This window comes from Artibeus jamaicensis, unplaced genomic scaffold, assembly GCF_021234435.1.
Source record: "Artibeus jamaicensis isolate MK-2021 breed Jamaican fruit bat unplaced genomic scaffold, CSHL_Jam_final contig_414, whole genome shotgun sequence".
Taxonomy (NCBI): domain Eukaryota; kingdom Metazoa; phylum Chordata; class Mammalia; order Chiroptera; family Phyllostomidae; genus Artibeus; species Artibeus jamaicensis.
Window position 1 is genome coordinate 1,194,669 of NW_026521822.1, and position 25,762 is coordinate 1,220,430.

The 25,762-nt window shown below is 34.9% G+C and overlaps 1 protein-coding gene and 1 pseudogene across 4 annotated transcripts in view; both read right to left on the reverse strand.

Annotated features, from left to right (window-relative positions):
• RB1 (RB transcriptional corepressor 1) overlaps positions 1-25,762 on the reverse strand; it is a 315,901-nt gene that overhangs the window by 148,761 nt on the left and 141,378 nt on the right. For all 4 annotated transcript variants that reach the window (XM_053665401.1, XM_053665400.1, XM_037152038.2 and 1 more), the window contains 5 exons: positions 22,333-22,400; positions 14,027-14,137; positions 8,533-8,675; positions 6,010-6,087; positions 3,667-3,776 (listed from right to left, as the gene is read on the reverse strand). In XM_053665401.1, the coding sequence (XP_053521376.1) occupies positions 3,667-3,776; positions 6,010-6,087; positions 8,533-8,675; positions 14,027-14,137; positions 22,333-22,400 (510 nt within the window). The remainder of the gene's footprint in view (positions 1-3,666; positions 3,777-6,009; positions 6,088-8,532; positions 8,676-14,026; positions 14,138-22,332; positions 22,401-25,762) is intronic.
• LOC119054195 (intraflagellar transport-associated protein-like) lies at positions 19,264-20,037 on the reverse strand (annotated as a pseudogene).

Consider the following 25,762-nt stretch of genomic DNA (forward strand, 5'->3'; position numbering starts at 1 on the left):
GAAACATAAAAAAAGGTGCAACATATAATGATAAGGGGGTTATTCCGATTAGAAGATAAAACATTTATAATATTTTAAAATATTTTTTAAAGATCTTATGTATTTATTTTTAGAGAGACAGTAAGGGGGAGAGAAACATCAATGTGCAGTTGACTCTCGAGTGCCCCACTGGGGACTTGGTTTGCAACCCAGGCATGTGCCGTGACTGGGAATCAAACTGGCAACACTTTGGTTTCCAGGCCCATGCTTAATCCACTGAGCCACACCAGCCAGGGCATAGTTTTAAATATTTACACCCAAAATAAAAACACCTAAATATATAAAGTAAATATTAAAAGACCTGAAAGGAGAAATAGACAACAATACAATAGGAGTAGAAAAGTTTCTTACAATTACCCCACTAATACCTCATTGACATGACTAGATAAACTCATTCAGACCAAAACTCAGCAAGAAAACATGGCCCTTAATTGACATATTTGACTAGATGGAGTTAACAGATATTTGAATAACATTCCATCCAAAGCAACAGCACACATTCTTCTCAAGTGCACACTGAACATTTTTCTACCAATCTTCTTTTCTGACCACATTAGTATAAAACTACATGATATTAATAGATAACATATAAAATGTATTAATTACATGAAGAAAACTGAAGAACTCACAAATATGTGGAGATTAAACACCATGTTAGTGAACAACCAATGAATCAAAGAAAAATCAAAAGCTATAAATACCTTGAGAAAAACAAAAATCAAAATGTAAAATACCAAAGCCTATGGAATGCAAGAACCAGCAAAGAAAACAATTTAAAATAAATAGAAATAAGCAATTAAGAAAATAAAAATAAAAATTTCTTTGGAACCAGAAAAGAACCCAAATTGCCAAAGCAAGCTTAAAAAAAAGAACAAAGCTGGAGTCATCACACTTCCTGACTACAAACTACATCAAAAAGCTAAAAAAGAAAAAAAAAACACCTATAGAAAGCAGTATGGTGATAGCCAGAGGGAAGGAGGAAGGGGGCTAGGTGGTGGCAGGCAAATGGGAGTAGACACGGGGACACATCAATAATAGTGTCAAAAGTAAAAATAAAGGAAAAAATAAAGCTATAGTAATTAAAATAGTATGGAATTAGAAAAAAACAGACACATATATCAATGAAACAGAACAGAGACCCAAAAATAAACTCACACATATATCGTCAATTAATTTATGACAGGAACACAAGAATTCAGAATAGGGAAAGGACAGTCTCTTTAACAGATGATGCTGACAAAACTGAATAGTAACATACAAACAAATAAAACTTGACCACTATCATATATTATATATAAAAAGTAACTCAAAATGGACAAAAGACTTGAATGTAAGACCTGAAACCATAAAACTCCTTGAAGTGGCAATAAGTTCTTTGATATCAATGTTGGAAATATTTTTAATCTAACAGCAAAAGCAAAGGCAATAAAACAAAACAAAAAAAACGAGTAGTATATTGAACTGAAAAGCTTCTGCACAGCAAAGGAAGCCATCAACAAAATGAAAAAAGGCAACCAACTAAATAAGAGAAATACTTGCAAATAATATCTCAAAGGGTTAATATTCACAATATAAAAAGAAATCAATTGCAAAAAACATGATCAAATTGAAAAAAAGAGCAAATATGAATACATATTTTTCCAAAGAAGACATATAGATAGCCAACAGGTACATGAAATGATGCTTAATATCATTAGTCTTTAGGGAAATGCAAATCAAAACCACACTGAGTTATCACCTTAGACCAGTTAGAATGACTATTATCAAAAAGATAAGAAATAACAAGTGTTGATAAGGATGTGGAGAAAAGCGAACCCTTGTACACTATTGGTGGAAATGTAAACTGGTGCAAGCATTATGGAAAACAGTATGGAAGTTCCTCAAAAAATTTAAAATTGAGCTACCATAAGATACAACAATTCCACTACAGGGTATTTACTGAAAAGATACCTGAACCATCATGTTCACTGCAGTATTTACAACAGCTAAGATATGGAAACATGAATTTTCCATTAGTGGATGAATGACAAAGAAACTGTTTTATACAGACACACAAAAAATATATACATATACACAGGATGGGGCAAAAGTATGTTAACTGGTATTCATGTGGAAAATGACACATTAATTAATAAATAAGAATATAAGAATAAACTCTGGCCCTGGCTGGTGTAGCTCAGTGGATTGAGTGCGGGCCTGTGAAGCAAAGGATCAAGGTTCGATTCCCAGTCAGGGCACATGCCTAGGTTGCGGGCCAGTTTCCAGTGGGGGACACATGAGAGGCAACCACACATTGATATTTCTCTCCCTCTCTCCTTTCCTTCCCCTCTCTCTGAAAATAAATAAATATTTAAAAAAATAAACTCTGCCTTTCACATACAACTGTAAACCTACTTTTGTCTCACCCTGTAATATATATGTTATTGCATAATGGAGTATTATTCAACCATAGAAAGAATAAAATCTTGCCAATGTAACCTCAGAAGCATTATACTAAATGAAATAAGTCAGAAAGAAAAAGGCAAATGAGGTATGACCTCTCTTACATGTAGTATCTAAAAAAATCCAGCTCTGGCTGGTGTGGCTCAGTGGATTGAGTGCTGGCCTGCGAACCAAAAGGTCACTGGTTTAATTCTCAGTCAGGGCACATGCCTGGGTTGCCTGCCAGGCCCTCAACTGGGGGTGTGCAAAAGGCAACCAATCAATGTATCTCTCACACATTGATGTTTCTCTCCCTCTCTTTCTCCCTTCCTTCCCCTGTCTCTAAAAAGAAATAAGTAAAATCTTATTAAAAACTAAAAAAAATTTTAAATAAAAAAAAAATCCAAACTCTTAGGTACAAAGAATAGATTGGTACTCACCAGAGAAAATGGAAGGGAGTGGACGAAATTTTTTTTTAGTTTCAAAAAATAAAAAGAATGACATATTCAGTTGGCTGTTGAACATCTTCATTTTCCACTTTTCTAACTTAGGTTTGACTGCTTTCTTATATATACAAATTTATCCTTTCCTAGCTCTATGAAAAAATATCCAACCCCATAAACTGAACTGGGAGTCAAGTACCTAGCATTATTCTATCACTTCACAGTGTACAAAGTACTCTCATCGATATGCATGTATGTACATAGTACAAAGTATAGAAAGTATACATGTGACTCTGGAGTAAATGGTTATATTTTACAGATGAGAGAACTAAGACTTAGTGAGATAAAGTGAAAATTAAACTACATTCCAAAGGCATGAAGGAAATAAAAGTTATTATCTGCTTTGACTTGGCTAGAGAAAAATTACTTTAAAAAAATATTAATAATCAACACAAGCTTGTGCATACCAGGAGGCAAACTAATGTTCACACAGATAATACAAAGAATATTTTTTCACTTGTTTTAATAGAAAAAATTGATTTACAATCTGTGTAAAGGCACTGTATCATAAAAATTTCTATTTGTTAATAAATTACATACTTAGAATGGTTTATCTTATTAATAGCTTTATATAAAGGTACCTGAAATAATTATTATAAATGATATTTAAAGGTCACTAAGTTAAATAAAAACCTATTTAACCAATCTATATCACAACTGACCTATAGAAACATATTAAACAAAAATATACCACATATGATACCTGTCTGTAGGATCAGCCTGAAGAGTTTTATCATGATCTAGAAATAATCTTGCATCTAGATCTTTGTTTTTAAGGTAAATTTCTTCATATTGTTTAGAGAGACTTTCCACCTCAAAAGAAGAAAATACTGATGATTATCCTTTCATGTCATTACATCTCTCAGGAAACAGAAGTTCGATTTAATTAAAAAATTTTTTGTACAATACACTTAATTTTATAACACACTGAGAAGACATGCAATATAAATAAGGCATATGTATAAGTAAAGAAAATTACAAATTTTCAACTCTAATTTTAATCCTATTTTATGCACCCCATTAGAATTTTATGTAGACAAGATTCACAAAGCCACAAATTAGTATTGAGATGGAACTGTAAGATAAAAATAGGTATTATACCCACTTAAGTGCCAAGATCCTCCAAACATCCCATACATTTTTCACTTTTAATTTTCTATGCTTATAAATATAAAATAAATATTTTTCAAATATTGTAACAAATCCTCTTGATATATTCTGCCTATCTTTTCTAAATATTTTAGTTCACTCCAGCTTCCTTCAATTAAGTATCTTAGGAAAGAGCATTAGCTCAATTAATTAGCCCAATTAACACACTTGTATGATTTATTCCCAATCTTAGACACTTTTTCAATTGCTAGAATCTGCATTCTTTTATCAGTTCTGCTTCATAATTTTGAATCATAATTTGAAAACCAATGCATAATAGACAACTATTTGGCATGCCTTCTGCTGTGACTTTTAAAGCAAAAGTGTATCCAAACTGAAGGTACTAAAATGGCATTCTAAAAGGAATGGGAGAAGAAACTGAGTTAAATGTAACTTTTTGTTTGTCTCCATAAATTTTTTAGGTAGAACAGTCATTCATGTTTAAGTTTAATAATTGTTACTGCCCTAGCTTAGTGAGGCACTAATTATCAATCATTTATTGACTGGCAGGTATTAGTACTATATGCAATATACTGGGGAAAATGTTAAGTTTATCCTAAGATTTCTATTAAAACTGTAATCCTTGCTAGGTGAAGAAAAATTACTACAAGCGTCCAACATTCTTTAGAATTGGGAACAGCATATTTTTTGATAACAAGACTCAGTAATACAACATTTGGCCCCTGTTTGCCTCTCTAGTACCCCATCTTACCACTTTTTTGCTCTGTAACTCAATCTTAGCTAGTTGGAGTTCACTGAACAGACCAAACTATTTCATATCACCATATGTCTGAATCTTTAATTTCCAACCCTTGAGAATGCTATTTTCCAGAAAGCTTACTCAGCACAGAAATCATCACCTCCAAACAATTTTCCACAAAACCTATCTGCCCTCCTTGGAGATATCACAACACCCTGTGTATACTTCTGCCAGACTCTTGTAGACTCCTATAATGTTCTCTTGGTCTGTGTCTCCTTCTAGAATCTTAGTAAAGTAATTATGAGTTCAATCTCTGTAATGATATCTAGCACAATGCCTGGCACATATTAAGCGCTCAATATAATAGTTGTTGAATGAACCGATTAATTTATTCAAGGACTAGCTACAAATTCAGGTCACAGAATCAGCAGTTCAGCTATCTGAATTCACATCTTTTGGTCTTAGTGACTAAATACCAGATGCTTCTAAAACAGATGCTTTATCACTGAGTACTCGTTCATTATTTATCTAAAGCATCCTTTTCTCCACATATTTTACCTTATCACATAAGTTTTCAGTTCTACTTCCCTTGAAGAGTAAAATATTTAAAGCAAAATGTGAAAAGAAATGGATGGATGGCATACCACTGAGATAAAACATTTTTGCAATATAATCATAGTCCTTTCAACTGTATTTATTTTCAATTAAGTAGTTTTTAAAAATACTCAAAAGAGATGCTCTGCAATATAGTAATGTCAATAAAGCTGATGGCCTTAGTTGGCAATACTATGTACAAGGATGTGCAGCAAAGCAAATTAAGAGTCAAATGTGATTGGACATATTTAGTTTAAATATTTAGTATATGTGCTGCCCAAGTTCTTAGTAGTTATATTTAAATATTTAATGTAATTTAGAAATCCAAAAGTCTACACATAAATTTTTGAAAAATTTCAGCACAATACAATTTCTAGTGTAAGTTACAAAAGTACTGCTTATTTTTATACATTTGAGTACATATTCAAAAGGTTTTCTTGTTACTGTATAAAGCTGGTTCACCACAATTCTACTTAGATTCCTTTTCCTGGGCAAACAATATTTAATACATAGTAAAATTATCTCAACAAATTTAGATAATTATTCCACCCTATCAAAAGTCCCAAAACACATTAATATTTTATTAAGTTCTCTTTCAGATACCTCAGGAAGTCCATTAGAAGATACAATTCCAAGAGAATTCATAAAAGGTATAAAATTTTTGAAATAAACATTTTTCACCTGAAAAAGATAAAAGTTACATGACAATTAAAATTTAAAAAATCAATCTCCATCACTATTAACACTAGAATAAAAGCATTACCTGACAATTTGATCAATGACTTACATTCAACCTCATTCAATTACATATTTACTTTTAAAATTGTGTGAGGCAGATTTCAAGTCTTAAAATGGAGATATAGTTGGGAATTTTTAAAGAAATGGGATTTATAAGAAGAAAATCCATTGAAACCAACTTCAACATTCCACATTTCACAAATAATGAAAAGATGGGAGGCTCAAAAAAATTAAGCAATTTGACCAAAGTTATGCAGTTAAGAAGTAGCAAGCTAGAATTTAAACCCAATCTGCCTAACATAAAAGCCAAAATTCTTTTCACTTTTCTGCACTGCCTTTAATTTCTCACCAAAGCATATGTTAGATTTTTCATACGTCATCTAGTATTTAGCTTAGGGAATATCACATCAATTATTTTAGCATAAATTTAGAATAATGACCTGCTTTTGTAAGAAAATAATTTCACACACAAAAATAGTACCCAATAATTGAATTCAAAACTAAAAATGTTTTCTGGAATTATGCCATTTGATGCAAAAGCATCCTACATTTAACATGGAAAATGAATATTGTACTCAGAAAACCTGGAGTTATATTCCTGGCTATGCTACACTTGCAAAGTGTTATGGAATTTTAAACAACTTACTTTGTTTCATTTAACTTTATTTTACAATTTTAGAATCTACATTTACTAAAGTGGAAATAATTTAATATCAGTTTCTATCTTTTACCTCCTAAGTAAGTTATAAGAATTAAGCTTCTATTACACTTGCTAGTTTTGTTTTCTAATTAATTCCCAGTTAACTAGATTATTTACAATGTGGCTAGTTCTACTTAATCAGTTAGTATGACTAACCAATAATTATATAACTATAAATATAACTAACCAATAAATTCTGTATAAATAATCAAGTATCAATTAATGTCAATTACCAACAAAGCTTTTAATCACCTATACTTTTTTAATTTTTAATCATTTTATTATTGTTCAATCACAGTTGTCTGCTTAATCACCTATACTTTAAAAACATTAATGATTATAAATTATATCAAAGAGTAAAAATTAAAAGTAAAAAAATTTTATTCCTGAGTTTTGAAATAACATTTTACAAGTAGTTCAGAAATTCGGAGAATTAACAACCAGGAATTAGAAAACTGACTAAGCGAAAGACTGGAGAAAAAAATTTTTTTCAACTGCATCTGTCAGCTATTAGCAAAGATAAATTGTGATTCTAAAAAACTAAGTGTGCATATGTATGCATGTGTATATGTGTGTATGTATATAGTTGATACATCTATAGCTATGTTTATATCTATGTATTTGTTCAAATTAACAAAAGCCACTATGCTAAAACCCTGACAGCTTGATAAGTCATTCTAATACTTTTTAAACTAGATTTTTGATATAATACCCCCATTTTTTCCCAGAGTTCACAGAGAAATTTCAAAGATGCAGCTTTTCATACAGCTATCTGTTGGTAGTGAATTGTGGACAACATAATAATCTATTAGTGAAAGGAGCATGATATAGTGAAAGTAGCACTGGTAACAGATGTCCCAAAGTTTAAACTGTTAAAAACTAGCTATCAGGCTCTAGAAGCCTGTTCACTCATTACTAAAAGGAGGAAGAATCTATTCTTTTCAGAATCCTTCCAACAGTCCAGATTCTATTAACTAGATAAGCAACTCCTGGATTATTATGTGTATTCTCTGCCAGTCATTAATATCTGAGGTAATATCTAGAAAGATAGTAATTATAGAAGACTGAACAGAAATTTAATGCTGGTATCACTTATCACTAAACCCAAAACACTAGGACTTTTTTTATCAGGGTATATTAAACATTAGGGGTATCAGTAATCACAGAGGAATCAAAAAACAAATACATTTGAAAACTACTGCCTTAATGATTTATGTTTCGATGATTCCAGAGTGAGGGAGATACTCTCTTTATTTTTTCAGTATATTTTATTGCTGTGTTATTACAGTTGTCCCAATTTTTTCCCCTTTGTCCCCTTCTGCCTGTTACCTGCTGTCCCTCCAGCAATCCCCCCTTTAGTTCACGTCCATGGATCGTGCATGTAAATTCTTCAGCTTCTCCATTTCCTATATTATTCTTAACGTCCCCACCTATTTTGTAACTACCAACTGTGTTTCTTAATCCCTGTAACTTTTCCTCCCTTTCTTGCCCTACCCCCTCCCAGCTAATCTCTTTAAAATCAAAATAACTGAGAATGAAAATTAAAATTTTTCTAAACATTTTGCTATTGAAAAAGGGTTGGCGCCAATTACAAAAAGCAAGCTCATTACCAAAAAATGTATATATTGTTAGAAAGAACTTATATCTAAATTTACTTTAACTATTTTAAAGAAATGAAGTTAAATTACCTCATCTATATTACATTCATGTTCTTTACAGAGAACTTCAATAATTCTTGTATCATTTTCTAGTTGTTTTGCTATCCGTGCACTCCTGTTCTGACCTCGCCTTGGTGTTCGAAGTGAACCATTAATAGGTATTACAGCTGTTTCTGTAAAAATGGTAAATTAGATAAGAACAATTATAAATTCCACTGTATAAAATAATAAAATAATTTTATTATAACTAGGAAGATCAGAAAAATCCAGTAATATCATGCTACTTTGAATTACTAGGTTTCCCTTAAAGGCTAACAGTTATATCTATTTATTGCATATCTATTGTAAGTCATGTACTGATAACAGTTTTTGCCCTCCCCATACCATATGCTCTTCTGCCCCCCAACTAGTCCAAAAGAAACTGTAAAATACTTAAAGCCAAATATGAAGAAGGCAAGCAAAGAGCCAACTTATAAAGTAATTCTAAATTATCCAACTCAGTTTGCAAGGGGAAAACTGTTTTCAATCTTTTAAAGCATCTTAAAAATAATTAGGTAGTATTTACGGAATTAACTTTGAGATACAGTATAAAAATAAGTAAATTTTAAAAGATTTAGCAAATACCATAATATATTATGATGCTTTTAAAAGATAATATGTCAATATAATAATATGATAATAAACTAATTTTTTTTATTGTTGTTCAAGTACCTTTCTCTCCATTTTCACCCCACCATGCCCCCTGGCCCCACCCCTCCCCACCTCCCACCTTCTAACCTACCCTCTTTCACTTTGTCCATATGTCTTAGTAAATCGTGATTTTTAAAAAATCTCCTGGATTATTTTGAGCATTTCCGATTCAAAATGAATGTGGACTCAGCTATTAAAGAGATTACAGATGACTATAGGACCAACCAACAATTTACAAGAAATTAAGAGGATATAAGAACAAAAGCATATGTTAAGTGAAATAATACAGGCAGTGAAAGACAAATACCATATGATCTCATGTAAGTGAAACCTAATCAACAAAACAAACAAGTAAGCAAAATATAACCAGAAACACTGAAATAAAGAACAAACTGACAGTAACCAGAAGGAAAGGGAGAGGAGGATAACAGAGGCAAGAAGGGAAAGGTTGTCAAGGAACATGTATAAAGGACCCATGGACAAAACCAAAGGGGGGCAGGATTGAGGGTGGGAGGTGGTGGTGGATGGGACGGGGCAAAGTAGTGGGAGAAAAATGGAGACAACTGTATTTGAACAACAATTTAAAAAAAAACATGTTAAACTATGCCACAAGATGCAATCAGTGAAAAATTAAACCATGCGAAACTGGACAGGACAAACCGCTTAATTATTTAATAAATTGCAAGGTAAAAAAAAATGGAGAAACTTTTTTAGAACTCTTAAAACCATATGAACTAATTATCTCATTTAGATTCTCATTTAGTCAAACTAAAAATTGTTGAAATTATTTTTATAAGATAACTGAAAATATGAACATTTACTAAATATTTGGTGGTATTAAGATCACTACTGATTCATTTTTTAAGTGTGATGTGATGGTATTATCATTATGTTTTATAAAAAGACTTTATCTTTTAGAGGTACATACCAAATTTATAAGGATGAAATTGTATGCAAAAGAGTGCTTCAAAATAAAATAGCTAACAGTAGATGGGGCTACAGGTTGACCATAAGTTTTATGTTGAAGGTAGGTGATAAATACATAGAGGTGTATTATGCTACTGTCTGCTTTTGTATTTATTTGAAATTCTCCATAGTAAAAAGTTAATTAAAAGTGCACCATACTCAGTAGATTCAACACCTCATCCTGGTTTCTCTTTAACACTGTACTTAAAGAATTAAACGTACATTGCATTTATCCAAAACAATAAAGCATATCAACCCAAACATATATATCAACTTATTAACATGGTAACACTGAAAATATAGAGAAAAACCCATATAAAATCTTTTTTAATTCAGAAAATTATGAACTCTATTTATTGTTTTCTATTTTTCCTCTCTCTGTTTGGCATGTGGTTTCTGCCAAGTGACTGCCTTTTCTGTCAACCCATGTTCAAAAATTTTCAAAATTCTGTTCCAGATTTCATTTTTTCATGAAGTTTTTTTCTCTATTTAAAAAAAATTTTTATTTTATTTTATTTTTTAAATTTATTTTTTATTGATTATGTTGTTACAGTTGTTCTATTTCCCCCCTTCATTCCCCTCCACCCTGCACACCCCCTCCCCCACCATCCCCCCTTTAGTTTATGACCATGTGTCTCAAGTTCTTTAGATTCTATATTTCCCATAATATTCTTGCCCTCCCCCCATCTATTTTCTACCTACCATCTATGCTACTTATTTTCTGTACCTTCTCCCCCCTGCTCCTCCTCCCACTCCCCTGTTGCTAACCCTCCATGAGATCTTCATTTCTATGTTTCTGCTCCTGATCTAGCTGTCCTTTTAGTTTGCTTTTGTTTTAGGTGTGGTTGTTAATAATTGTGAGTTTGCTGTCCTTTCACTGTTCATCTTTTTTATCTTCTTTTTGTTAGATAAGTCCCTTTAACATTTCATATAATAAGGGCTTAGTGATGATGAACTCCTTGAACTTGATCTTATCTGAGAAGCGCTTTATCTGTCCTTCCATTCTAAATGAAAGCTTTGCTGTATAGAGCAATCTTGGTTGTAGGTCTTTGGATTTCATGACTTGGAATACCTCTTTCCAGCCCCTTCTTGCCTGTAAGGTCTCTTTTGAGAAATCAGCTGACAGTCTGATGGGAACTCCTTTGTAGGTGACTGTCCCCTTATCTCTTGCTGCTTCTAGGATTCTCTCCTTCATGTTAATCTTGGCTAATGTAATTATGATGTGCCTTGGTGTGTTTCTTCTTGGGTCCAAGTTCTTTGGGACTCTCTGAGCTTCCTAAATTTCCTGGAAGTCTATTTCCTTTGCCAGATTGGGGAAATTCTCCTTTATTATTTGTTCAAATAAGTGTTCCACTGGTGGCTGTTCCTTTCCCCCCTTCTGGTACTCCTATAATTCGGATGTTGGAGCGTTTAAAGATGTCCTGGAGGTTCCTAAGCCTCTCCTCATTTTTTGGAATTCTTATTTCTTCATATTTTCCTGTTTGGTCATTTTTTCCTTCCTTCTGGTCCACTCCCTTGATTTGAGTCCCAGTTTCCTTTCCATCACTATTGGTTTCCTGTGCAATTCCCTTCATTTCAGTTAGTTTAGCCTTCATATGTTCCTCTAATTTGTGACTAAAATCAACTAGTTCTGTGAGCATCCTGATCACCAGTGTTTTGAACTGTGCATCTGCAAGTTTTGCTATTTCTTTGTCACTTAGAGTTATGGGCCCTGGGCTTTGAGATGTTCTTGAGCCATTTTTGGTCTGTTCACACCCGTTAAGTATGAGGAGCGGAGCCTTAGGTGTTCACCAGGGCGGGGCCGCCCAGGTTGCTGGGTTGTGATGCTGTATGTGGGGGCGGGGTCAGAGAGGGGAAATGGCGGCTCCCTCTGCTGCCTCCTGCCACTGGGGCCTGCTTGGTCCCTCTCCGATCTATCTGCGCAGGAATGCGCAACCACAGTCAACCCGCCACCCTGCGCCCTCGCTGGGTCCCCCCGGTCACTCACTAGGTCGCTCACTGGGTCGCTCACTGGGTCCGCCCGTTGCAACCCCATGCCTGGGATCTGCGTGCCTGAGTCAGTCTGACCCAGTCTTCCTGTGCAACCCCGCTCCATCAGCTGCTGGCTTCACCCCTCTTACAGGTTAGGCTGAAGAATTCGTTGTTATCAGACTTCTGAAAAGTTCAATTTTCTGTGTTCTGGCTGTATTTTCTTTGCTAATATTTTGTTGTCTCTAAACTTGGTTGTGTGAGGAAGCAAGGCATCTTCACCTATTCCTCCATCTTGGCAGAAGTCTTTTCATGAAGTTTTTGTTCACAAAGATTCATTAGACTTAAGTTTTTCAGTTACTTCAACAACTCTTTGAAACTTCTAGTTTTGACCTTTCCTCCATTATTTTTAGTATTATTAATATTGGGTTGGCCAAAAAGTTTTAGTTTTTTCCATATGATGACTCTAGGAGTGCTTGTCTTTAACTACATTGTAAATAATTTTGTTAAACTGCATTGTGGTAGCTGTCATATCAGTGTGCATTTAAAAAAACTTATCGAAATTGGTGAGTTTTTGTGCAGCCATTTTAATATTGATGATAGAAAAAAGTCTGAAATATTTTCAGCATATTATGTTTTATTATTTTAAGAAAGATAAATACGCAACTGAAACAACAACAAAAAACATTCGTTCAGTGAAGAAGGTGCTGTGACTGATCAAACATGTCAAAAGTGGTTTGTGAAGTTTCTCCATATTATTGACATTTGGGCCAAATCATTCTTTGTGGCTATTTTATGTATTAGATGATGTTTAGCTGCACCCCTGGCCTCTAGCACTCTAGCACCACGAGAAGCCAATAGCAGGAGATAGTCAACATACTCAAAATATCCAAATCAACAAAGTTATTGTCTTTTATTTTACAGAAAAAACTAAACAGACTTTTTGGCCAACCTAATACTTCCATCATTTTTGGAGCAAAGCAATCATTTTAGTCTTAGTTAAGTTTACATTTTGCACCCTGGCTGGTGTAGCTCAGTGGATAGAGCATGGGCTGCAAACCAAAGTGTTGCTGGTTCGATTCCCAGTCAGGGGACATGCCTGGGTTGCAGGCTGAGTACCAACTTGGGGGCACATGAGAGGCAACCACACATTGATGTTTCTCTCCTTCCCTTCCTCTCTTTCTCTAAATATAAATAAAGATAAAATCTTTTTTAAAAAATTTACATTTTGCTGTAATATAATAATTGATTTTGAAAATTTACTCATGATGATACCACAGGAAACAATTCCATTCTGAGAGCGATATAGTCATCTTTGTTTAATAATATCTAATTATTTTACTAATAGTTACTTTTACTTAAATACATTTCCTATCTCATCACCTACAGAAATAGACAAATACAGTTTCATATGCAAAAAATTAGTCACAGAATCATTATAGCACCTAATGATAAAAATTTAATCTGTTTCTGCAGAATGAACCTCTCTTCCCATGCAGTTTCAATTTTATCTGTGCCTTGACTGTTTTTTCTTTACTGGGAATGCCCTCCCTCCAACTTACCACAATACTTAAATCCTAACTACTGTTTTCACTCAATTCAAATGTCGCCTTTCTATATGGTGTTCCTTGCTCTTCCCCAGCTAGGAAAAGTTTCTCATTTTCTGAACTTCCATAGCATTTGCTGGTATTTTGGCCCAGACCACTTTCTACCATATACTCCTTATTTATTTACTTGTCTTAATTCCTTCTATAAATTATACACTTCTTGAGAACAGAGTCCATGTCTGATTTATTTATTATAATACCCTAGTCTGTAAAACCACTTTTGGACACATTAGACATTCAGTAAGCAACTGTTTAATGAAGAAGAAAGAACATAAAATATTTAAAGTACTTACTATATGGTTCTTTGAGCAATGCAGGAGGTGAAAGTTTGATAAAATAGTCAAGGACACACAGCATTAACTGAAATGAGATCACCAGGTCATCTTCCATTTGTAATACTTCTCCTGAAAAAGAAGATTCACATTTTAAAACAAACTTAGAGACTGGGATCTTAACATAAGGAAAAACTGTCAGTATGGATGTATCAACAATCACTACAGTCATGTTAAAAATTTTTTTGTAAAAACTCATCCAATCTGATATATACAAAAATATATAAACATATAAAGTTATTAAATTAAAAATAAAATGTAAGTTTACAATGAGAATTTTAATTGTATTTTATTGATTAGGCTATTATAGTTGTCCTGATTTTTGTCCCTTTGCCCCTGTCCACCTAACACCCACTACTCCCTCAGGCAACCATCCCACCATTCTTCATGTCCATGGGTAATGGGTATAAATTCTTTGGCAACTTCATGTCCTATACTGTACTTTTCACCCCCATGGCAATTCTCTAACTACCTATTTGTACTTCTTAATTCCCTCACCTCTTCACCCATTCTCCCTGACCCCCTCCCATCTGGTGCCATCTGAAAGCAAACTTCTTTTCTCTTGCTGCTTTTTAAAGTCTCTCTTTGTCTTTAACCTTTGGTCTTTTCATTATGATGTGTCTTGGAACAGGCCCCTTTGTATCCACCTTATTTGGGATTCTCTGTGCTTCCTGAACTTGCATGTCTATTTCCTTCACCGAATTACAGAAGTTTTCTTTCACTATTTTTTCAGATAGATTTCCAGTTTCTTGCTCTTTCTCTTCTCCTTCTGACACCCCTATGATGCGAATGTTGGAATTCTTAAAGTTGTTCCAGAGGCTGCTTATACCATCCTTGGGGTTTTTGGGGGGAATTCTTTTTTCTGCTGGTTGTTCTGCATGGTTTTTTTCTTTGCTTCCTTATTTTCCAAATCATTGATTTGGTCCTCAGCTTCCTCCACTCTACTATTGATTCCTTGTAATTGTTCTTTATTTCAATTAGTGTATCCTTTTCTAATTGGGTCTTTTTATGCTTCTAGGTCCTCCCAAAGTTTCTTGAATAATTTTATAACCAGTGTTTTCAATTCTGCATTGGATAGATTGCTTATCTCCATTTTGTTTTACTCTTTTTCTGGAGTTTTGATCTGTTTTTTCATTTGGGCCATGATTCTTTGTCTCCTCATTTTGGCAGCCCCCCTGTGTTTGTTTCTATGTATTAGGTAGAGCTGCTCTGACTCTGTGTCTTGGTAGTGTGGCCTAATGTAGTAAATGTCCTACAGTGTCCACTGGCACAGCCTCCCCCATCACCCAAGTTGGGTACTTGAGGAGCACCCTCCTTAAGGGCTAAGTACACCCTCCTCTTATAAGTTGAGCCTTTTGCTATTGGAGGATCAATAGGAAGGATTTACCCAGGCCAGCCAGCCATAAGGATTAGCTGTGACTGACCATTGACCACCAACCTCTCTCCTCTGTGGAGAATCAGCTGTGCAAGGGTGGTGGTGCTCTGACATGATCTGTAGCTATCTACTGGGTGGACTGGTCCTGGAGTTCCCCAGGTGCTGTAGGTAAAGGTCAGCTCCCACCTGTGTTTCCCTGGGGCCACCCTCCCTGACCTTTAAAGCAATCTAAAATGTCTGCTACTGGTGCTAGGCTTGGAGATTTGCAGGGGAACCAATCTGTGAATCTAATCTGGCTGCTGCTAGGTCTCACTGAAGCCAGCTATTGCCTGTTTGTTAGGATTTAGGATCCAAGACCAGCCATTCTTATGGAAAAGCAGCTTGCATGGGCCTACACGTTAGGTAGGGCAGAACCTTGTGGGATCTCCAAGCTGAGTCAAATGGTGTTAGTCAGGTTGATGGAGACTAAGATATAGCACCAGCTTACCTGCTCTGTGGCAGGACGGTTTAGCAAAGGGACAACGGCCTCTGCTTACTGTGATGCCAGAAACTTCATTTCTCTCTGTATCCCACTGGTGCCTTTCAAGCTGCTACCCTTGTGATAGAGCTCAGATGGAGTGAGTCTGAGTAGGTGAGTATGTGTGTTGATTCTTTAAGAGGAACTGCTTGGGGCTCCAGCAGTTTCTTCCACCACTCAACCCCTTGCTGTTTTTTGCAGCCAGAAATTGTAAGGATTTATCTTGCTGGCACTGGAATCCTGGGCTAGGGGGCCTGGTGTGGATCTGGGACTGCTTACTCCTGTGATTATCTCTTTTAAATTTTTATCCACATGGGTGTGGGACCAGCCCATTCCATGTGTGTGCCGCTCCTATCAGTTGGGATGGATGTGGTTCCTTTAATTCTGTAGTTGTCTGACTTCCATTCAACTTGATTTAGTTGTCAGACTTCCATTCTCAGTATCTGACACTCCTGAGTGATGGTTGTTCTATATTTTAGTTGTAATTTTGATGTGGTTGTGGCAAAGAGGTGAGCCATGTCTACCTATGCCACCATCTTGACCAGAAGTTGAATTTTATATTTAGATATTATTACTGTAATTCAGTCGCCATGTCTAAAATATTTTAATTTTTGCTTTTTTAAACTTACTTTCAGTTTTAGTAAGAGCTATAGAATTTATTATTTCTGAAAATAATTTTGAAGTATGATATGTGCTAAACTTTATTCTATTTATTTATGAATTCTCATATATTTTCCATTTGAAAAACATCCCAAAATAATACAATAACCAAAGCCATTAGGAAATAACAAAATTAGTATATATTTGTAAAGTCATCTATAAATTAATTTGTACAAAATCCTGAAAGTTAATACAATAACTATACAACCAGAGAGCTGTAAAGAAAAAAATGCATATAATAAATACCTGAGGAAAATTCATATAGCTATATAAAATATATGAATCATGATCAAATATAGCTATCACATATTTCTTTATAGCTCTATGTTATGCATTATTTTTAAAAGAGACGTTTGACTCACTTTTTATATTCTTGGTATGAGACCACTAAACCATTAATAATCCCAACAAATACTGATGGTGTAGAAACTGTCATAAAATAGGTAACCCTGAATCAGGTAGGTTTTGTAGAGCCATAGGAATGGTACAAACATTTAAACAAAAATGTTTAAATGTTTGTAATAAATTTAGAAGTTATTAAGACATATAGAGGTAATGAATGATATGAAGGACTTTCGGTTAAAATTAGTAGAGTGAAATTAAATCAAAGAATCTCTCTATTCAATCTTTAATAAAAGAAAAAATATACTGGCTAAGTGGTAGCACCATTACCAAATTTGAGTGATACTGACTCCAAGAGTACCATTTTTTCCTCTTCTTACTTGAAGGAGCAAAAATTGCTGATGAGAGGATGAAAATGGAGGAAGTAAACAACTGTCACTAACTTTCTGAAATACACAGAGAATCCAGATTGGGATACAATCTGAAACCTAATACAATCCCAGGATAGTAACAGGATATAACTGCCACCAGAAAGGTTCTGTTTTAGAGTTCATTCTAACAAAACACTCAGAGCAACAAAGACACATTTCATTCTAGAGGAATTCTCTACTTTGTCCCTCTCCCTCTGACTATAAGTAAGTATGGGGGTGGAAAAAGCCTGCTCTTATATTATCACTCTTTGGGGGAAACACAAGTAATAGTGTGCAAAGTGAGTAAAGGAAGATTTATTCCCACCACCTCAGAGAAAATAGAACAACAGGTCAGGGCTGACACATGAAGTCCTTCCTACACGGGGGGGAACACAGAGATTATTATGCAAACATATTACAGAAAAGAAAAACTATAATTACAATATAGAAAACACAGACAGAAAAGCCAATCTGGAAGACAATCTATCACAAGAAAATGTCCTATGAGTCCTTACGTTAAGTTAAAAAAAAACACATTTCATAAAAACAAGGAGCTAGAGAACCTGAGAAGAACTTGAGGACCAAATAACACCATTACAAACATAGTTAAGCTCAAAACAGAAGAAAGGCTTGAGATAAAAATAGTTGATACATAAGAAAAACACCAAAGATTAGACTAGTATGAGAAGTCAACGGTAATTGTAAATATTTTTACAAAGAAAAAGAATATGAGAGAAGACAGTAAATGTGTAAGACAAAAACTATCCAAAATAAGATAATGTTTAACAAAATACAGAATAGTGTATAACTGAATAAAATTAAATTTCAAAACGTAGTATGTTAAGATATATCTGAAAAGAGAACTTCAGTTTACAAAGGAATTACTTCCAAGAAAAACTAATAAAAACTAATAAAAATAAAAAGATATCCTAGTTAATATGTTAAACCTTAAATTAAAAAAATTCTACTGCTATACAGGAAGTAAATGAGGAGAAAATTAAGCAAGACTCAGATTTCTGAATGATGTTCAACACCAGGAAACAGTGTCCTTAGGAAGACAAACAAAATACAAGAATAGGAGACACATCCAAGTTGTCCTTCAAGTATAAATATCATGGTCATCATTCACAAACATGCCAAACACAGAAAATGTGAGGCCAAATATGGCACTCTTTTGAGGAAATACCTTCATAGTAAACTCTAGCCAGGTAAGAATGAATCATAATAAAAAAGTCAGAAATAGAGAAGTTTGGATACAGGAATCATAATCTTAGAATCCCTTTAAATATAGAAATAAGACTAAATAAGTGTGACAATTAATAATTATAATTACAGAATAGAATGTAAATGTTATAATCTTTTATAATGTAACAACAGCAATAAACTAAGCAAATCTGAAAGTAAAGAATAAAAAAGGTAATGAGAGGAATGAGAATACTAGCATTCTTTTCCTTCAAAGCAGACTAATAAATATATATTACTTTACATCAAAACACAAAGTTAAATAAAATAAACATACTAACCTTTTAATTTTTTCATATTTTTCATAACATTAGGGAAATATTTTAGGAATAATACAGTTTAAGTAAGAAAACCTTTATCCAAACTAAGCAAGTCCCTCCATTTTTCTCACTTATTTTTTTCTGTAAAATTTGAGTAAAATTAATTTTTATATTTTAAATGTAGCACTAAAATACAATCCTATTTTTAGAAAATTAATCTGTTTATGAATATACTCATCCACCCACCTTATTTTTAACAGAATGTATGCATGAAAATATATCTGGAATTACAATCTCATAATTTTATTTTATTTTTTTACAGTAGGTCGATCTTTTATTCTATTGTTGCTTGAATAAAAACAAAATAAAAAACAGGAAGATGTCTTGGTGAATCAGTCACGGGGTTCCTCCCAGTCTGTGTTGGTGTTCTCTCGCTTCAGCTTGGATAGGTCTTTGATGGCATCTATCTCTGCAGGAGTGAACTTGGGAGTGAGCATCACAGTGTTGTAATCAAATTAATCATCAAGATGGAAGGGCTGAACTTCATCCCTGAGTATCTCGTCCCTGTGCTTGTCCATTCCTTTCACCATGGGCCTTGGCTTAACTCCAAGGGTCAGGGGCTGGGCCATGGAGGGAACATATAAAGGGACATGGGTGCTTACGTCCTGCTCCACTTCTCCAGGCAGCAGCAGCAAATCCTTGCTCATTTGGGGCTCAATCTCTTCATCTACATCCAAATCTCCTACTGCTAGGAAATTATCTACCTTCACCTTTCCAGACCAATTCAGATTACTTTGAAAGGAGCTGCCAGCACTCTGGCCTTCATCCAGTGCTATCTGCTCCTCTTCTGAACCCTGTGATAAAGTATGAAGAGAGATTGCTTTATTTCCAAGGGAGTGATTATTCAGTTCATTTCCATGAGAATGCTGTTGAAGTAGGTATGTTTTTTGAAGAATTAGTTCCAAATGCGCCTCTCTTGGTTACATTACCCTCTGAAAGATGAGTAAAAGTGCTCAGAAATTCTTCATATGTTTGCTTATGACAGCTGACAAACTTATCCAAGATTTCTTCAGTTATTTGATTTTCATACATGTTCTCCAATGCTGATATTTGGGCAGGCATTCCTATTCACAAGGTCACATTATCTCCCATTCCCTTGGCTCCAATCTAGTAGTCACTTCGAACTTTTGACATCCTTATTCAGAGAAACATCCTAGGAGTCTCTGTTTTTTTTTTTTAACTGCCTAACCTAAAAGCTGTAGCCTTTATTAACTGCTCTAATTAATTAATTAAATGTATTGGGGTGACCTTGGTTAATAAGACTACATAGGTTTCAAGTGTATATTTCTATGATAGACGATCTGTATATTGTGTGCCAACACCAAAAGTCAAATCTTCAGTCAGTAAATATTTGGCCCCTTTACCCTTTATAACATCCTCACTTTCTTCCATCTGGCAACCACCATACTGTTGTCTGTGTCAATGAGTTTCAGTTTTATATTACACATATGAGTGAAATCATATGGTTCTTAGCTTTTTTGACTGACTTTTCACTTAGCACAGTATCTTCAAGGTCCATCCATGTGGTCACAAATGGCAGTATTTCATCTTTTCTTATGACTTAAGAGTATTCCACTGCATATATGTACCACATCTTTATCTAATCGTCTATTGAAGAACACTTGGGTTGTTTCCATGTCTTGGCCACTGTAAATAGTACTGTAATCAACATAGGAGTGCACATATCTTTGTGTATAAATGTTTTCAAATTTGGGGGGTAACTCAGATAACCTAGGAGAGGAATTGCTATGTCATGGTAACTCTATTCTTAATTTCTTGAGGAACCTCCATACTCTTTGCCAGTTTACCTTCTCACCAGCAGGAATGTGGATTCCTTTTTCTCCACAACCTCTACAGCACTTATCATTACTTGTCTTGTTGATGACAACCATTCTAACAGAGGTAAGGTGGCATCTCATTATAGTTTTGATTTGCACTTCCCTAATAGCTAGTGAAGTTGAGCATCTTTTCATATACCATATTTTTCAGACTACATGATGCACTTTTGCCCCCAAATTTGGGAGGAAAAGGGGGGTGTAACTTACAGTCCAAATGTAGCTTACCTGGCTCACTGTGGCGGGGGGCGGTGGTGGAGCAGGGTCACAGGTTATTAAATATTTTACATTTTTTGCTTCAAAAAATTTTCCCCCTCTAAAACCTAAGTGTGTCTTATGGTACAGTGTGTCTTATACTCCTAAAAATATGGTACATGTCACCAATTTACATGTCTTCTTGGGAGAGAAGTCTGTTAGGTCCTTTGCCCATTTTTTAATTAGACCGTTTCCTTCATGTTCAGTTGTATGAGTTCTTTATATATTTTGGATATTAATGCCTTCTTAAAGCTATTGTTCGCAAATATCTTCTCCCATTCAGTTGGTTGCCTTTTTGTTTTGCTGGTGTTTTCTTCTGCTGTGCAGAAGCTTTTTAGTTTAATATAGTCCCATTCATTTACTTTTGCCTTTATTCCCTTGTCTTGGGGTCAAATTCATAAAATCCTCTCTAAGGCCAATGTTGATAAGTTTAGTACCTATGTTTTCTTCTACATAATTTATTGTTTCAGATCTTATATTTATAGGTCTTTGATCCATTTAGAAATAACTTTTGTACATAAGAACACACTGTGGTCTAGTTTCATTATTTTGCATATGGCTTTACAATTTACCCAGCACCATTTATTAAAGGGGCTTTCTTTTCTCCATTGTATAGTTTTGGCTCCTCTGTCAAAAACTATTTATCTATATCCATCTGCTTTTATTTCTGGGTTTCAATTCTGTTCTCTTGGTCTGTGTGACTAAGTTTTGGCCAATACCATGCTATTTTGATTAAGTTGCTCTGTAGTATAATTTCAAGTCATTTAGGGTGATACCTCCAGCTTCATTCTTTTTCCTCAGGATTGCTCTGGCTATTTGGGGTCTTTTGTGATTCCATATAAATCTGATGATTTTTTGTTTTATTTCTTTAAAAAATGTCATTGGTATTTTGATGGAGATCACATTAAATCTGTATATTGCTTTGGGTAATCCCATAATTTTAATGATAATTATTCTGGCATGAGTTTTGGTTATCTTTTATGTTTTTTTTTTTTACATTTTGCTGTATTATTTAAATTCTTTTAAGTCTATATCATTCTTGTAAAATCAGTAAGATTATTCCTTAAAAAAGAGATAGATGGAAGGAATGGATGCTACGAACAAATGAAATGAGATTATTGTCAGTGCTGCTTCCAGTACTAGAACTATAAGAATTTACTAACAGTTAACAATTCACACAAAAAGCTGGGATTGATTTGGGATGATGGGTGGGGAAGAAACATTAAATTAAATAAAACTTTGAGCTCAGTCCAAAAGAATGATCAATTATTACATCAAAACATTAGGATATAACAAACATAATGACTTTACCTTTAGCTAGTAAAAATGTGATCCAAGAAACTTTTAGCACCAACACAGAATTTATTTCGGTAGTAATCCTAGTAAACAAATAGAGAGAAGAAAACAAATTTATAAAAGCTAATCAAATATACCTGATTTTCCCCCTTTTTTAAAAATTATAGACCTGAGTTAATTATATAATAAAATATAGTCCATTTAAATACACAATTTGTGATCAGAGGGGAGAGGACAGAGAATTTCAGGGGAAATGGGGAAGGGTTTACAGGAACAAGTATAAAGGACACATGGACAAAAACTAGGGAAGGGGTGGAAATGGGAAGGAGGTGGGGAGGGCTGGGGGGTGGGCTGGGATGGGAGTAAAAGACAGAAAACTGTACTTAAACAATAATTAAAATAAAGTATCTTTATAAAAAATTAAAAAATAAATGCACAATTTACACATAAACTTACTACTTTGTCTGAATCAGTGTTCATATCAAAGTATTTATATTTTGCCCATAGTAGGAAACATTTCATTTAAAAAACTGAATATCTCAATTCTAATATAAAAATATGCACAGGAAGTAGTATACTAAACTGCACTTGGTTTCTAGTTACTTAAATATTTTCTGCTCTTTGTTTTGTATTGGGTTGGCCAAAAAGTCCATTACATTTTTTCCATAAAATAAAAGACATATTTTTCATTTTCAAAAATAACTTTATTGATTTGGATATTTTGGGTATGTCAGCTATCCCCCATGTGGTATAATGTTGATTGTTCTCAATTAATGTCTCCACTTGATTGCTATCAACTTCAACTGGCCTACCCAATTGTGGAGCATTGTCCAGTGAAAAATATCCAGCATGAAACTTTTGCAAACCACTTTTGACACATTCAGTCAGTCATAGAACCTTCACACAATGAACAAATTTTTTTTGTTTCAGTTGCATTTTTACTTTTCTTGAGTAAAGCATAATATGACAAAAATGTTGCATATTTTCTTCTATCTTCAATATTAAAATGGCTACACAAACATTCACCAATTTCGAAACTTTTTTAAATGCATGCTGATATGAGAGCTGTCATAATACAATGTAACAAAATTGTCTCAAATAAAGTTAATGACAGCTAAGCACTCTTAGAGCCACCTTACAGAAGAAAACAAACCTTTTGCCAACTCAATAATTAAAATCAACAGAGTAAGCAGAAAAATAGAGGTTTCAGTTATTCTACTTTATCAATTTAACACTATGCCTTAATTTTCCATAGCCATTCACTTTGGAAATTAACAAGTGAAATTAATAATTAATTGGTAATTATTAAATATACAACTTTGCTTTATCTCACCTTCAATACTACTATTAGAATGAGGTAGAAAATTTTATGCTACTCATTCTTTTTCCAAATAAAACTCTGCAGAGATCTTAATATAGATTTTATGTTGGGAGCCACCCTGCCTGGTTTCAGGAGCTGAAAACCCCCATGGCTAAGGCTTAGTAAGTAACCTTCAGACCATAAGCCACTAAGGAAACAAAGCTTATCTCCCTGGCAGGAGCTCCACTTCTGCTCTTTTTTTCATAACTGGCCCTCAATGCTTGATCAGTTAGCCAATGATGGGTAAGATTCCCCAAGGGGGAAACAACCTAAGACAGGCATGATCATGTGGAGGCCCCAGGGAGAGACCTGGGAGACTATGGAGAAAGGGGATGATGGACCCTCCCTCCTCGGCTTTGACGAAGCCTGAGTACTCATTCTGTACCCAAGAAGTCTCCTAAAATTCCTTGGCTATCTTGCCTCCTCTGCCTGACTTAAGCCTGAAACAATGACAGAGGGCAGTGCAGCCCTGTGCTGGAAAAGGTGGGCTCCCCAGATGATCAGGCCAGAGAATGGATATGTAAAATCCTGTGAAGCCTGCTTTGCTAAGAATGATCTTAGTTAAATGATAAAGGCACAAGCAGGAAATGAGTTTGTTTCCCAAGGTTTTGTAGCCTCTTAGCTGATAGACCCTGACTCAGAAGAAGCCCTAATAGTTCTTTGTATGCTATCTACTGTTTGATCCTTACTGCCTGACAATGATGAATGAGCTGTACCTGTATTTCTGTGCTAATTGAAACCCAATAAAACCCTGTCTGGGCAAGGGTCGGGGTGCTCTCCCCTTGAGAGGGTGGCCAAGCCACTCTGAGGTGCGCCCCCCTTGAGGGAGTAGCTGGGCCATCCCTTTTCCTCCACAGGACTTGGTAGTCCCTATGAATTTGTCTCATATATCATCAATGATGCCGCGGGCACTGCAGGCTGGTACAATGCCACCCAGAGTGCTTTTCAGGAATATCATAGGGTGTGCTGGATTACAAAGGAATAGGGGTTTTCTTCCTAGGTCACCCTCTCTTGCAACCACCTTGCAACTGTACCTTCTTTAGTAAACAGGTACTTTGCTCCCTCTCCCAAGCATTTGCTGACTAGGTGTAGGTTTGGGAGAAAGAGCAAAGACTTTCCCTTTAATCAGCTTTAAGAACAGCAACAAGTTACAGGGCTATCTACAAGCATATCAGCAAATTGTTTCTTTCAAGCCACTTCTTGTGGTCTTTTCGATTTTGACTCTTCTCTACGTCCACCTGCATAAGGAAAAGCGGATAGTGAATGAGTGTTTTGGGTTCAACCAGACTCCGAAGATTGCTTTCCAGAAGACTTTAGTGTTAGTCCTAGGTTTTGTATGAGAGCTTTTGGCATTTGCCGAGCTCCGAAGACAAAAGGCACTTCCTCCCCTCGGCTCAAGAAATCGAGTGTTCCCATGTATGAGTCGGAATCTCACGAGGGTGTCTGGGATCAATTCCTGAGACATGCAGGGGCCTTATAGGGACCTCCATCACCATTTAATCTAACTTCTGGCTCATCTGGGAAAGCGCGATATAAAGGTTGGTCACCTAGCACTTCAAGCACCTCCTGTCTCTCGCAGTCTTTAACACTTGGGGGAGAACCCGAAACCTATAAGCGGGGTTGGGGTAGGAGGAAAGTCCACCCCCTCCATGACTGTCTTACACCAACAGCACATTTCTGACCGACTACATTCTTTTCACTAGCAAGAAGTAGTATTTAAAGGAGCAGAAGTGGCGCTCCTGCTAGGTAGATAAGCTTTGTCTCCTTAGTGGCTTATGGTCTGAAGGTCACTCACTCAGCCTTAGCCATGGTGGGGTTACAGCTCCTGAGGCCTGGGGCAGGGTGGTTCCCAACAATTTTCATATTTATTCTTACAAAAAAATTATGCTCTGAGTCTTAGGTAATATATAAAATACCTGTAATAGACCTTCAATAAAAATTTAGTCAATGGTTTGCATTTTTCTTAGAGTTGATCATACATTGCAGGGAATCAACTTCCACCTTATTATTTCACCTCTCAACATGTTTGGGATCAGTACAGAAAAATCTTCAAAATAAACAAAATGTGAAAAATAACATGTTGTC